Source organism: Bidens hawaiensis, unplaced genomic scaffold (genome assembly GCF_021521415.1).
Source record: "Bidens hawaiensis isolate Kalapana, Puna unplaced genomic scaffold, B.hawaiensis_p1.1 tig00042276_1, whole genome shotgun sequence".
NCBI lineage: Eukaryota > Viridiplantae > Streptophyta > Magnoliopsida > Asterales > Asteraceae > Bidens > Bidens hawaiensis.
The window spans coordinates 84,435-100,723 of record NW_027497478.1 but is presented as its reverse complement, the minus strand read 5'-3'; the positions used below and the strand labels follow the sequence as shown (position 1 = coordinate 100,723).

Genomic DNA, 16,289 nt, shown 5'->3' with positions numbered 1-16,289 from the left:
CTTAAAACACCATTTTATGGCTAAAAACGACCTAAAACGAAATTCAGGGACCTAAATCGTTTTTTGTTTGTTTTGCACCTTGTTTGATCGTTTAAACCAATCAAATGCATGCATAAATCTTATGGATAACCTTTGCTTTTCCACTATACAAAACAAGCCTAATACACCCATTTTGGTTTGCTCTTTCTGCTCAAAACTCTCCCAATCTAGATCTAAGTATTCATCTTTTAAACTCTTGATAGTTTGACTTCTCAAGGTCAAACTAATGCTAATTTTTGTTTCTAACTAATTCTTGTTAATTAAAGCTTTTATTGTAGCTTGTTTAAAACATACTTCCCTTGTTTCCATGGCTTTCCCTTCTCCGGCCATGGTCGGTTTAGGTGTATTGCTAGGCAAGGCTTCATGGATGACTATTATAGTCCTTGTTAAACACTTTAATTTATGCTTTAATTTATGCAAGCTTACTAATATTGTTTAGTTTCTAATTACTTTAGTTTCCAAATCATTTTAATGAGTTCTATGGTATTGGGTATGTGGCCATCATTCTTGGTTTCATCCCGAGTCAAGAGGCGAACCAAAACCAAACTTTTGTTTAAATACATTATTGTTAACATATTGTATGTAAGACTTGAGTATTATCATTTCTAAGTTTGTTCAATGAGTTCTATGGTTTTGGGTATGTGGTAACCATCCTCGGTCTTATTCCGAACCGAACCAAGACCGAACTCTCGTTTAGACGCTTTATATTTAAAATGATTTAATAATATGTTACATGTAAGATTTGTATATTATAAATTCTAAGTTCATTTTAATAAGTTATATGGTATTGAGTATGTGGTAACCATCCTCGGTCATATACGAGTTGTGAATTTTTCCTCATATTATATATACTCAAAACTATGAAATTGCTCACCAACATATGTGTTGACAAATTATATTTTATGCATTTTTGCAGGTTTGATTATTGGTTGATTGGAGTTTGAAGACGCTATGCTATTTTGAGACCGTTTAGGTTATTAGAAGAATGAACAATTTAAATTCTTGCATTTGGTGTTATTTTGTATGAACGATGTCGTTTTACTTTTGATGGTTAAATGAAGTGAATGAGTTGTTTAAATATTGTCACTTTAATAATGTATTATCGGGGTATGACAGTGTGGCTAGAAATTCTTCTCAATTTTCTCATTTTTGTTACAATAACCTGACCCTTTTTTTTAATAACGTTTGGATCCACCACCAATACCCGAGTGAGCCTTTTTGAGACGGGATGTTAACCGTCCATACTGATTTTGACGCTTCAGGTTTGACTCACCCAAGATCACCATCAAGGAGGAAACTCACCACTGTGAGAAAACCCCTTTGAGACAGGTTTCGAACCTAATAACTCAAGAATTTCAAGTCTTAATCATCACCCCAGTACCATTTAGCCAAATGACCAATTGCACAACAACTTAGACCCTAAAAATAATTATGTTATATCCCATTGTCATTTAACTTTTTCATCTATTTATAAAAATGAAAATAAAACGGAAGTAGGAATTGAAATAATTACATTTTATCGGGCTATGTGATAAAGAAAAAGGGAAAAGCGCCTTTGCGTTGAGCCGCACCAGGGAGTTACATTATTGAGGAACTAAAGCAGAGAACTAAATTCTAGTAGTGGAGATTTATGTGGACTAAGGTATTTATGCACATCATTGAGGCTTGTTATATGTTAAACAAGCTGTTGCAAAGCGTCGATTGAATTACAATGTTAAGTGTTTGTATTTCAACTATAGATTTTCTGTTTACAAGTAAGTCTATGATATTTTTCGTTATATATGTTTAACTGATCTACTAGTTTCAGATTTTGTTTTTCAGCTAGTGGACATGTTCATATCAAAAAGAAGACATGAACCAGCACACTATATGCTCAAGATCGAGTCTTTTCCCCTTATTTCTGAAGCCAAAATGTCTAAGATTGAGTCTGATGTTTTCGAAGCCAGCGGTCATAAATGGTGAGCTTTTTTCAGCATTAATTAATTTTGTTATTATTTAAGGTCTTTTCACCATTGTAATATTTAGGAGACTAGATTTGTACCCAAACGGAAATGATGAGAAAAGCGGGGACAAACACATTTCTTTATATGCGGTAATATGTGGCACGGAGAGTAGCTCAAAAGGGTGGGAGGTTTGTGTTGATGTCAGTTTCTTTGTGTATGATCATATCCATCACAGCTATGTAACCTTTCAAGGTAATCTTTTTTACTTAATTTCCTACATTTTCTTTGTGTTTACGCGCAACCAATATATTATTGTATGTGATTATAGATGAGAACGGGCATAGGACAAGGTTTCATGAGAAGAAGACAACATGGGGTTTTGACAAACTAATATCTTTGGACTCTTTTATGGAGAGTAAAAATGGGTATCTTTTCAATGATTCATGTGTGATTGGAGCTGAGATTTTTGCAGTTCCAGAGTTTACACAACTAGACCGGTGCCTGTCGATGATCAAACCTCCTGCAACTATGAATACGTACACTTGGACAATTAATAAGTTTTCAGCTGTAACAGAGAATGTTTTATATTCAGATGTCTTTAAAGTTGGCAAAGTCAAGTGGTTCGTTCTCATAATCCTAAAGGCCATTCTTCAGGCTGTTGTTTTGTTTTTGTTTAAATCGAACCACCAAAGTAATAGATTTGTAATGATCTAATGAATATTGTTTTATTGCTTTCTTGACTCCAGGAAATTATTACTCTATCCTAAAGGAAACGAAGGCGCCAAAGATACACATTTATCAATCTATTTAGGTGTACATGATGTTGCTTCGCTTCCTAATGATTGGAAGGTTTATGCAGAATTTAAGTTGCGGGTTGTTAAAAGTCAGCACACTAAAAGCTATACAGAGAAAGGTAAACTTTATATTTTCATGGCATATTAATTTTTTTTTTTGAAAGATAAACTTCATTCACCAAAACAAACCACATGCAAGTCCTCAAATCAAGGACCGCATGCAAAACCATACATTACATCAAAATATAAAGAGAATCGTACCAATCCCTCCATTCTATACATTTGAATTTAGATCTATTTCTAATCCAAAAAAGAAAACTAGCTTTAATCTTCGTGATAACATCCACCACTTTAGCGTTCTTCCTTTGAAAAACCATCTTATTTCTAGCTATCCAAATACACCATAAAGTCATTAACACAATCCTGTGAACCGTCCTCGTCTCATCAGTGGCGAAGCTTGGGCTTAGTCACGGGGGTGACCGAAATCACGGACTCAAAAATTTTCGGGTCAACGAATCGGTTCGTGTCGGTGATTCGGTTCGGGTTGGATCAAACAATATATCTATATATCTAATTTTTTCATTTATTCAAACAATTGTTCTCACAACAAAAAAAAAACAAATTAATTTTTAACCAACAAATACCTTAAATATTCATGATGATGCGAGAGAAAGGGTGAGTAGGGATAAGCAAATTCGCTATTGATACCGGTACCGGTACCGAAATCGGTACAGATTTGGTACTGTCGGTACCGAATAGATACCAAAGTTTTGAGTTTTGATACCGGTATATCTTAAATTTTACCTTCAATACCGGTATCGAACCGAATATTTTGGTATCGGTACCGGCACCGGTACAGCACCGATCTCATCCCTAAGGGTGAATACCTAGAAAAAGAATTGCAAAGACCTAAATTATTTATAAAAACAAATCTTTTACTATTCGACTACTTATTTATAACTTTTGTTTATAAATATTGCGAGGTTTTATGAAAAAAAACAAACAATGGGGTATTATATTAAAAAAATCAGTAGTGACCGATAGCATTTTGGAAAAATACACCGGGGGTGACTGCGCTTAATATCTATAAAAATTTTCGAGAAAAATCGCGAAATTTACCCTGATAACGGAGAAAACGGCAGTGGCCAGGGCCACCCTTGGTCCCCACATAGCTTCGCTCTTACGTCTCATGTTTCCACATCTTTAAACCTTTTGTTAAAGAGAGTAAATGCCTAACCTCAAATACATATAGAGGAGGTAACCTACACCATCTCGCAACCTGATCCCACAACTCCACTGCAAAAATGCAAGCAATAAATAAATGGGCCGATGATTCCGTATAATCGCCACACAACGGACAATTTATATCTTGTAAAATAACACCTCTCTTCGTCTATTCGACCCTAGTTGGGAGTCTATCTAGTTCCGCTCGTCAAGCCAAAACATTGCACTTTGAAGGGATCCATTCGTTCCATCTCATTTTATAAAATCGCTATAATTTTGAGCCGAAATAAATAGTTGTTTAACCGAATATACCGTAAATTATCTGAGCCACTACCTACCCATTTCCACAAATTCACTCCCTGAGCCCAAATGAAATCATGGATCTGCTCTAAAAGTTCTCCAACCTCCTCAGTTATCGCGACTCTCTTTTCCAATTCCATATCAAATTTTTAACGGCGCTTCCAAGGGCGATTCGCTTTCAACCATACAATCTTTACATCTAAATAGATTAGGACATGATTCTCGAAGAGACATTTCCCTAATCCTCAAATCGCACCAGAACCTTATAGACTTTTCATCTCCAACCGAACCATAGAAAAAAGAAGTCAGCTTCCTACCATCCGAAGTGCATATTTCACCCACCTTCACAATCTCGTTCCAACATCCAGAAGAATTAGAGGCGAGAGGAAGCGATGATCCGTTGTTTTTACTTCTGTGACATTCTACAATTACCCGCTTCCTGAAACTGTTTGCTTCTTTCTTGAATCTCTGATAACAGTTAAGAAGCAAAGCTTTGTTAATTTCTTCCAGACGGTAATTCCCAAACTACTCCGCCTTTTTAAGTCTCACAACTCTATTCCACGCAATCCAATTAATTTTTTTATCTTCACTCGTACCTCCTCAAAGAAACCTCCTCATAATACCTTCCAATTTATTAATCACAGTCACGGGGGCTTTAAAAAGCGAGATATAATATATGGGGAGATTTTCCGACACTGATCTAATGAGTGTAACCCTCCACCTGATAGACAACAATTTGGATTTCCAAGTCGCTAGACGCGTCTCCATCACTTTAATCAATGGCAACCAATTGGTGATGCGATTCATGTTTGCACCCACTTTTATACCGAGATGATTAAAAGGAACATTACCTCTTCTGCATCCCAACACTCCAAGCATATTTTCCACCTCGGTGTCGGTCGTCCCTACACACCAACAAGATTAGATTTATGAAGATTGATTCGTAGCACCGAACATAAGTAAAAATCCTGAAGAATTCTAGCGGTCTTCCCAAGTTTTCTCTCGACCATTCCCCCAAAATAAGCGCGTCATCTACATAAAACAAATGAGTAATATCTTGTTCATTCTCCGAAAGTTGATGCCCCGAAAGCTCACCCATTGGTTTTGCTTTTTTTAGAACCCACGAAAGTGCTTCCATGACAATCAAGAAGAGAAATGGGGAAATCGGGTCTCCTTGTCGAAGGCCTTTCTCACACTTGAACTCAAAAGTTATTGAAACATTTACTAGAACCGCTGTTGGAGCCAACTCCAAAATCCCTCTAATCCATAGAATCCGTCGATTCGGAAAACCCATTTGCAACATTATAGATAAAAGAAAGTTCCAATTCACATTATCGTATGCTTTCTCAATGTTAATCTTGAATAAAAATTGCCTTTTTTTCCTTTTTCTAAAACCATCCCAAAAGCTCGTTCACAGTCAAAGGCCCATCCAAATTGAAACGATCACATAATAACGCCGTCTGGTTCTCCGATATCACAAACCCCAAAACCTTTTTGAGACGATTAGCAAGGACCTTAGAAATCACTTTGCTAATAACCCCTATAAGGGTAGTTGGTCTATAAACTTTGAGACCCAAAGGGGTGCAAACTTTAGGAATTAAAGATATAAAAGCCGACCCACAACCAAAACTAATCAAACTTGTCTCATGAAAGTCGGAAAAAATATCGAAGAAGTCATCCTCAAAGAAAATATTGAAGAACTAGAAACTAAAACCATCTGGCCCGGGGGCCTTGTCTGCCCCACAAGCAAAAACTGCATCCTTAATCTCTTTTCTAGAAGAAGGCTCGATTAGACTCTCCTTATACTCCATTGGCACCTTATTTAATATCATTACATTCCAAATGCGGTCGCACTTTAAACTTTTCTTTGAAATGATCTCTAAAAAATTTAAATACATGTTTCTTAACTAGGTATGGTTTAGAGACCCGCTCCCCATCAATTTCCAAGCAAGGAATCGCACTCCTAGCCTTTCTCCTATTAACCATACTGTGAAAGAAAGTTGAGTTGTCATCTCCAAAAGAAGCCCACCTGACCCGAGACTTTTGCTTCATATCTTTACATGTGAAAATTTCAGTTTTTTTATGCTTTTTCTACATTCCATCCACCCACAATTCCTCGTCTAATAAATCTCTCTCTTCCATACGCAACTCAAGATCTTTTTTCGCTTTAAGAATCACCATCTCTTCCTTTTCCTTAGAATAACAGTCTTTCGACCATTTCCTAAGCCCGTCTCTCAGCCTCATGAATTTTTTAAAAGAACCACATGAGGAGGGCCATCACAAGTATACCCGTCATGCCATATTAAGTAATAGTCTATTTAACATTTTTTTGAAAAGATTATTTATTAACTAAATAAATAGGCATTGGTACAATTTTTACTTTATTATTTTGATTGAGTTATGCTTGTGAAGTAAAGTTTTGATACGTGAAAAAGTGTATTTTTAAAGTATGAACCTTCTCTAATTATTTTTCTCTAAAGTCATAAACAAAGTATTAGTTATTTGGGTTTAGGGGTGTAAACGAGCCAAGCTCAGCTGAGCTCGAGCTCAGCACGTGAGCTGTTTTTTTAAGCACGGGCACAACTCGTTAGTTTTTTTATCATATACGCTTTTAATTAGTTTTATGTATTATGCGAAAACCCTTATACACGCTTAAGCTCAGCTCGAGCTCATGTAGTTCTTTTATTGTGCCAAAGCTCGGCTGTGCTCTGTGAAATTGTAACTTATAAATTTAAAAGGAGGTAAAACTTAAGAATACAAGTGGCTCGTAAAGGCTCAACGAGCCTAAATTAGTTTCCCATACAAGGCTTGAGATCAGAATCAATAACTAATCTACGACCTTCATTTAACGCTTGGCCTGCGCTTCAAAAGCTTGGTTCATTTTGAGCTTTTTAATTTATCTAAGCTCAAGTAGCTTTATATCGGCTCGGCTTGTTTGCACCTCTATTTATTTTATAAGGCTGTTCTCTATGGTGGGGGGGATCGAAGCCCCTCCACCGTGCCACGTGAGCGCTGGGGTGTCGAAGCCTTTTTCCATAACGCCCGTTGTGGTTTAAAGCCCTTTGGGTGCCCCTATATATATATATATGAGTGTGTGTGAGAGAGAGAGAGAGAGGGAGACAAACACATGGCCCCACCACCATTTCCTTAGGCGCCCATCGTCCGGACCATGCCCCTCTCACCGCGCCCCCACCAAGGGCGCCCTTGGTGGTGTTCAGCGCCCAAAAAGCAATCCCTTTTGCGCCTATAGCTGCAAGTCTACATGCTGTTGGATTAATGCTAATGTTTTTCTTTTGTTTGTTTTCTTATGGTTTCTTTCCCATATTATCATGCAGAAACTAATAATTGGTTCTGCAACTCTGCTGTGGACTGGGGCTTTTCTCATTTTATGTTTTTGAGTCAACTCAATGACCCAAATAATGGCTATTTGTTGAGTGATAATCTAACGGTTGAAGTTGTGATTCCAATGATGGGGGTATTTAGACATTTCATTTGAAATGTGGTGTTTTGGTTATTTTGCGGGCTGGTTAGTTAATGCGAATCATTAACTGTAGACTGCATTTCATCGAGGGGTGAAAATTTTGGTAATTGGAATATTTTCAGTTCGCATGTCATTAAGTATACTTTGCTTTATCATGGCTAATTTAGTTTATAGTATGAATTGCGTTATTGTGATTAATTCAATTTATGGTATGATTGTGTTATTATGATTAGGTAAGTTTTTGCATGAATTGAATTATTATGACTATATTAGTTTTCTGTATGAACTGAATATTCTTCTGGAAGTTGAGATGACTACATCTTTTGATGCTCATTTACATAGTTTATCGGTTAGTATATTAAAAAACTAGTTCCTTATCCGTCCGTTGGACGGGAACATTAAGGTGGGAATGTGATGACTACATTAAGCGAAACTCTTTAAATTTTAAGGGAAGATGGTATAGGTTTAAAATAAAAGCTCAACTTTAAGTATATAAAAATAGAACTCCAAATAAATACAAAACTTTATACAATCAAATAAATAATGAATTATTTTAAAAATGTCTTCTCTATCAGCACTGTTAAGAACTTTTTTGGTACAGATCATGAGTAGGCTTTTCATGCTTATTCCAATGAACCTCCAAATAAGACTGCAAATTTTGATCTAGTTAAACCGTCACACTTCGCAACAATAGTTACAAATCATTTTACATTAGATTCTATAAAATAAAAGCGTACATTAAAACTAAAACTAACTAGCAATAGACGCGCGGGTCATTGTATAGCAATTTGACAAAGAGCGAATACTCGTTTATCGATATAGGCTCCCATTTTTATGTTAACTTTACAGTTACACATGTCTAATGTGCAAATATGTTGTGAAAGTGCACCTTTTGCAGTCAAAAGTTACTAAAGTCATTTGCAGCATTAAATAAAAAGTGTTTATTTTTGCAAGTTAACAGGGGACAAATGTCATTTTGTTGATTGGTAGCTCATCATCACCTTCTACGTGGCCATATAATGGACGTGATTCCCTTTGCAGCTTATGTTCATCATCTTGGTCACAACTTTGTTGATGCCACTTTGAAAGAAACAATGAAACCGTATATTTACTTTGCGGAGTTGATGTACATGTCTTTCATGTCACTCTTGAACTCTTGGTGTGTGTTTTCCAAATCAAACAATGCCTGCAGTGACATAATTATATAAACAAAATGGATACTAAACGCGGATGAAAAATACAATAAACAGAATGTGACCTGAGCAACACTCTTTTCAAATTCAGGGCTTTGGCATCCTCATCCTTTTGGATCTTTATCATAGAGGTATACATCTTGATGATCTGGATTGCAAATAACAAACGATTTAAACTAATGTTGAATCGTTCATTTAATAAGGTTATCATAATGAAATTCTTATATATTCATTAGCCAAAAATATGGCTTTTAAATTTTAATATAAAAATACAACAATGGAAGAAATTATATCCACATAATGCAAAGCATATATACACACAATTCATGTTCCTGATGACTAAGTTTATCTTAAGTGCAACCCATTTAAAGGAAACTCATTTTGTAAGACAATCCATTTTTACTCGTTTGTTTCTTTTGAGTGTGTTATCTGGTGACATGCTGTTTCTGGGAATTGTGAATTGATGAAAACAGTTGTTGCAGACATTGTTTCCAGTAGTGCTAATCCTATTTAAACAAAGTGGCAAATGAGATGATGATTAATAATGGGGTTTATGTGAAATGTCATATTGAGTTTACACAACATATCTTCTACAGTAAATTAAAAAGTCAAAAAAGGAATGATTTGTATCGGGTCAATTTCTGAATTCCAAATATCAATTAAAATTATAATACTTTGAATATGAATATGATCAGATTAAGCTATAACCTTCACATCTTCTTTAAATCAAGAATCAGAAATTGATTCAATCAAACCAAAAAAATAAGTAAATAAACTTTAATAATGAAACTGACCCATTTCAATATCGCTAGGCTGAGAACATCATAATGTGGGTCCGCTGGTGTCAGCTTATTTTTTGCAAGTTTATCCTCAGTATCAAACAGTTAAAAGTGATGTCTGAAATTCACTCGCTACCTGCAAATACAATTTAATAGATTCCCTAATAGAATTGGAATCCAAGTCTCATACCTACAATCTCATATATTTTGTTCCTATTTCTCAATGAAAAATAAAATGAATTTCTCTACTTTACTCACCAGCAATCGCTATGAATCTGTGAACAATATAAAATTATATAGTAAGTAAGCAAATAAGCAATGTATATATGTTTATGAATGACAATATAGAATTATGGCGGTGGACACACCTTGTGGAACTGAAAAACATCTATAAAGATAGAAGCCGGCAACATTCGTAATCGGAGCCACATACGGCGTCATAGCAAGCACCATAAATCAAAGCTACAGACATGGCACAACATGAGCGTCTTACTTCTGCCACAATAATAGACAACCGGAAACGACCGATAGTTGGAAGCAGCCGATAATGAACCCAAAAATGCCACCCAATACAACAACGAAGCAAACATTTAACCATCAATGGTTCAAATCTATAACAATAACCGAAAAGAAATGCAATTTAATATTATATTACCTTTCATTTGGTTAGAATTCTATGCAATAATCCTCGTGAAGATCCTGTGTAGCAGTTAACATTAAAATAATAATGAGTTGAAATAGCAATTATAGTATACCCTAAAACCCTAATTTTAATATTAGGGGTAGTAAATGGATGAAATTAATTAGTGGTAATGTTTGTGAACCTTATATGTTTTAGAGGCAGCAATAAATGACTGTAGAATTTTTGTACAACTAGGGAAGCATTTAATACAATGATTTTTTGTACAACTAGACGTATGACATATATGTTGGTATCATATTTGTAAATATATCAGAGTTACGTTTTAAAGCGGAAGTCTTTAGAAACATGTGGATTTAAAATATAATATTTACACTCACAAAATACGAGATTTAAAAGTTCCTGTTTAATGTTTTCAGGATTACTTGTTTTAATTACAAAACCACCATTTATATTATATTAAGTTTAACAAAAGATCCGAGCCATCAGATTTCTTGAGCACTTCATTATCCCAAGCTCTAACTTTGATCACTACAAAATGTTTAGAAAATACGTCAGCAATGCATGCTGGTGAATATGATGACGCTAAAAATATTTTCTTTTACTTGATCACCCCTCGAGACTACGTAGGTCTCAGCCCATCATGGCTTAGGAATAACCAAGTTTAAACAACACAATTTATAAACTCGAGTCTCTACACTAAATACCCCAGCAAACACCGCAGTGTTCGACATAGTTATGTACTCGTATGTATACACATGGTCATTAACTCCCAGCAGGAAAGCATCAATATAACCAGGTGTGGTGTGCCCACCACATATGTAAGGATCCAGACAAACGTATACTACAGCCTGAGGGCTAGGCTTATACTCTTCTTTATAAATGTTTTAGAGACACTTAGTCTCATGTAAACCTTTTCATTTAAACACGTTTGACTTGATTTAAAACAAGTTTGTAAAGTTTGGGGCGTATTCACCTTTTTTATTTGGATCGGCTTCAATACACCGTCCGAGGGTCTTTCCCGTTGCTATCTCACACCTATAGTACGAGTATAACCTTTTGTTAGTCGGATATACAATCCGGCTTAAGACCTTTAGTCTTTTTATAATCTTTACCTCGATTATTTTCTTTTCTGAACCTTTAGTTCAAATCTCTTTTTCTTTACTTTAAACCTTTAGTTAAAAAGTATTCTTTTCTTTTATAACTTAAAATTCTTTCTTTTAACTTATAATTATAGTATCAACCTTTAGTTAATTCTTTTTAAACCCTACGTTTCTTCTGCTTTAATGTATTCTTTTCTTTTCTTTATTATTTAAGAATAGTTATTATCACTTAAATAATATTCTATAACAAATAATCATCATATAATATAATCACATTGATATTATATATATATATATTCATAATTCTTATATTTTCTTTTCTTTGTTAAATTTTCTTTTATTTTCATCGAGACATCGAGTATAACCTCGACTTAAGGTTAAAGCCTTTATAATATTTTATTATTATTTAATTCGGGCATTATGCCTACCTTTGTCGGCTTATGAAAACCCTACACACTCGAGCAGCACTTCAACGCCGCTTCGCCTTATTTTTCTTCTTGATCAACACCTTTCCTTCGACACTCTTTCCTTGGCACGCAAAACGATGCACACCAACACTTCTCCACTCGTCAGCTCATTTTACGAGATGATTTGTCAGGACGTCGGGATGGCAACACCTTCTTTGTTGGATCGTCGATGGAATGTGGCATGTACTTCGAGGAAACGGGCACGTAAATCGAGGATTATGGACACGCTTTTTGAGGTGATCGAGGGTATACGTTATTGTAACATCCTAAAATATTCTAATATTAAATAAAGAGAGTTGTTGGGTCAAGAATTTGACCCAAATGAGGAGATTTGACCTAAACGAAGAATTTGGAAGATTGGAATCTTCTCAACCTCCTCAAAAACTGCTAAGTATTGAATTCGAGCACACCTTGGACCTTCGAGTAAGCTTTTACTTAGCCGAGTACGAGATTTTGCCTTCCGAGCAAGGTTTACTTCAAATAGTCTTCTTAAGTGGATATCCGAGCAAGGTATGCTTTTTAGTGATTTTCGAGTAAGGTTCATTGATTTGGCATATCCGAGTAAGGTTCACTTTGTCAAGCAGGGTTGTTCTTCAAGACCAAGTATTTTACTCTTCCTAGTAAGGTATGGTCACCAAGTCCAAGAAGCCAAGTAATTGGAAGACCGGGCAAGGTATTCTTTAATAATTATGGTCTGAGTATACTTGATGAGTTAATAGAATATCTTTAAGTTATCTCAAGTAAGGTTCTGCTCAAGTAAGGTATGTACTCCCGAGTACGCCTTATCAATAAGTTGTTCAACTGACAATGAGCCGAACAAGATCATAGAAGAACAAGGTTGCTCGTAAGGATTTTTCGAGCAAAGTTTGATAAGTCCAAGAAGATTGAAGTCTACTCGGTGAATATTTTACTTGGTAAAATATTCTTTAAGTAAAGTCTACCCGGAAACTGATTCCGAGTACACTTCTATGTTTACCAAGTCTGAAGGAAGGCCGAGTACACTGCGTACTCGGAGACTGAAGTTTAATGAAAAGCCTACCCGGAAGACTTGTTTTACACTTAGTATATTTTTGAATATGTAAATTGAATATGTACTATCGGATAGGGTTTCTAGAAGGAATGACAGTTGTCCTAGGTTGGCAAGCCTATAAATAGAATATTTAGGCACGCCGCCAGGAGGACACAAGAGAAACGAAAAATACGGATAAGACCGACACATTAATTGAGAGAATATTGTGTGTGTGACGGCTGTCCTAGGATTCCTTCTAAACCCTAATCGATTATCCTTTGTATGATTAACGTTATATAAATGGAAATCTTTTGAGTGAATCCTTCGTGTGTCTTCGTATTTTGAATATTCATTGCAACCGTATGTTTGTTATTGATTCCGCCTTTAACAAACGGTCATCTTTCTAAACATAGTAACCCGTCATTAACTCGCTTGTCAACACGATTAATTTTGTGTGAGTTATGACATGATTGATTAAGATCCGATCCGAATCGACCATACATTCAAGAATTCGACAAATGACAAGTGGTATCAGAGCTTGTTGCTGCTATTTTTAGAAAGATTGTTGCTGATTAAGTTTTGAAGAAGAATGACGTAAGCAGAGCACTGTTCGATTGATTTGTGACGTCAGAAGCTCTGTTCTTCATTTTTTTTCCAGATCTACAAGTTTTAGGTGTTTTCTTTTCCTTATTTCACTTAAATCTTTGATTTTTATTGTTGAATCTTGTTCTATTCATATCAGACACCTCAGATCTAAGAATTTATTCTCAGATCTGATTGTTTTACTCTATTTTTGATAAGAACTTAACTTTTATTTTAAGAAAATGTCTGGATATGAGGAACAAGAGGTGTCTACTAATAAGATACCTAGATTGTATGGTCATGAGAACTTTACCAAGTGGAAAGTGCTTTTTGAGGCTGCTGTTTGTTATAATGATGTGGATATGTGGAATTCTATCAAGAATGGTCCACAAGCTGCCGTTGAAGAAGGTGCTAATGCAAACGTTATTGCTGCTGTCAGAGAGAGAATGAGAAAAGTTGATGACAGAGCATTGGCTATCTTGGGAAACTTGGTCTGTCTTGGGAAATCCTCACAAAGGTTGCACATCATCAAAGTGCTAAGGCAATGTATGATGCAATCCTTGAGATGTATGAAGGGAACACTGAATTGAAGAACATTAAGAAGCAAAGACTGAAGCAACAGTTAGAAAGATTCAAGTATAGAGATGGTGAAAGGTTGAAGTCAATACTAGAACGTTTTCTGAGTATTGTGAATGAGTTGAGAACAACTGATTATGTAATGACTGACTTTGATTTGAATACAAAGTTGCTCAACTCAATGCCAAAAGAATGGTATACTGCTTGCAAATTCAACCTTCAAAAGCAAAATTTCAATGAATTGAAATTGGATGATGTAGTATGTTTTCTTCAAGCTGCTGAACTTGAAATGATTGAGAATAAAATGATCAAGGAAGATAAACCAAGTTTCAATGTGTCAAATGCTTTAATTGCTCCAATGGGTAATCTTACAACAAAGAATCAACAACAAATTCCCATCATTGAAGAACCAAGTGATCACAACAATGAGACTCCTAAGTCATTCATTGGAGGTGGTTCAAGCAGTCAAGGTGGTCAACAGAGGTTTAATGTTCAATTGATTGATGATGATTCAGCCTCTGTGGGAAATGGAAATGCTCAAAGTGCTGGTGCAGGGCATGTTCAAGGGAGTGATGCACAAGCCCTAATGTCTATGTTCACTGAATCCTACAATGCATTTGTGGCCAAAAACTTGATTCACATAAGTGTAGTGCAGGATGATTTGGAACAAATAGATGCTGATGACCTTGAAGACATGGATCTCAAATGGCAAGCTGCAATGTTGGCATTAAGAAGCAAGAGACTGTACAATAGAACTGGTAGATTACTAGTTTCTGGTCCAAATGAGAGAATAGGATTTGACAAGTCCAAGGCTATCTGCTACAACTGTCAACAGCCTGGACACTTTGCAAGAGAGTGCAATATGCCAAGGAACTTTCAAGTCAATCAGTTCCAATAGCCTAGAAACCAACAACAGTACCAGCAGAATGTGCAAAGAAACAACAACCAGCAGAACTTCAACAATAACCAAAGCTTCAATCCCAACAACAACAACTTCCATCCAAACAACAACTTCAATCCCAATTTTAACAACCACTATCAGCCTCAGATAAACAACCAGCAGGGTATGAATCAGAATCAAGTATATCAAATGAACAACAATCAGAATCAAGCTGTTCAAAACCCTACAACTAACAACATTCCAGCAAACCAAAATCAACCAAGAAATCAAGGCAATGTGGCAGTAACTACTCAGCATGAGGGAAGCTTTGACTGGAGTAACCATGAGGAAGATATAGCAGATGATATCAGAAGAGCTAATGTGGCATTCATGGCCATAGACTCTGCATCTTCATCTAAGGTACATTCTGATCCTAATGCTGATTTACCTAAACTTGTCAATGAATTAAAAGAAAAGGTTGGTAAGCTGGAAAGTGAGTGTTTTAAGAAGCAAAGCATTATCAATGCTTATGAGGCAAGTGAGATTGTTAGTGAGGAAAGAATGAAAAGTTTGGAAGAGGATTGTATGAATAGCTATAGAGCTCAGACAAGATTCACAACTGAGATTAGTGGGTTGAAGAAGATGGTGATTGATGAAAAGGTGCTGAATACAAAGCTGCAAACTGAAAATGAATTCCTAAAGAACTTAGTTTCAACTGGAAACATTTGTGGAATTCTGAATAAAGTAAAAGAAGATGAAAAGTACAAGGCTGTTCCACCACCATTCAACAACAACTTTATGCCTAAAGTTGACAAAGAGAAGAGAAATGCTTATCTACAACAATTCAAAGATGTGTTTCAAGACAAAGAAGATGTTGCAGATTTGTACAAGAATGTTGAGGTGAGTGAAGATGGTGAATTTGTAATGAAGAAAGAACTAAAGCAAGAAAAGTCTATTGGAGTTCAAGTCTCTGAAGATGACTTTGATTCAGATGAGTTGGATCAAGATTATCTGAGTGATTTGAGTGATCAAATTACTGAAAAGGAAATTCAAGCTGCTGAAAAAGGAAGAAAATATAGAAAGTCTGAATCTGTTGATCAACTTCCAAAGTATCCTCCAGTTACACATAAAATGAAAAGAATGAATGAGCAAATGAAAAGAGAACATGTTTCTTTTGACATTGGTGAAAAGAAGAATGTGTGTTACAATGCTGTCAGACCTCCAAGCAAAAAGTTTTTGGAAAAATTAGAAAAGAACAAGAAAAAGAAGGTAAATAAGG

The 16,289-nt window shown here is 35.6% G+C and overlaps 1 protein-coding gene across 1 annotated transcript; it reads left to right on the top strand.

Moving 5' to 3' along the window:
* Positions 1-1,708: 1,708 nt before the first annotated feature.
* On the top strand, positions 1,709-4,749 carry LOC143593496 (uncharacterized). Its single transcript, XM_077073112.1, has 5 exons — positions 1,709-1,997; positions 2,065-2,234; positions 2,311-2,602; positions 2,729-3,201; positions 3,949-4,749. The coding sequence occupies exons 1-4, from the start codon at positions 1,870-1,872 to the stop codon at positions 2,922-2,924; spliced, it is 786 nt and encodes a 261-aa protein (XP_076929227.1). The 5' UTR covers positions 1,709-1,869; the 3' UTR covers positions 2,925-3,201; positions 3,949-4,749.
* The last annotated feature ends 11,540 nt before the right edge of the window (positions 4,750-16,289 follow it).

What these genes read in the sequence shown, in the direction of transcription:
- LOC143593496 (XM_077073112.1), top strand. Translation starts at nt 1,870, where the DNA reads ATGTTCATATCAAAAAGAAGACATGAACCAGCACACTATATGCTCAAG. An exon ending in GAAGCCAGCGGTCATAAATG is followed by an intron (nt 1,998 to 2,064) that starts GTGAGCTTTTTT and finishes TGTAATATTTAG; the next exon opens with GAGACTAGATTTGTACCCAA. An exon ending in CAGCTATGTAACCTTTCAAG is followed by an intron (nt 2,235 to 2,310) that starts GTAATCTTTTTT and finishes ATGTGATTATAG; the next exon opens with ATGAGAACGGGCATAGGACA.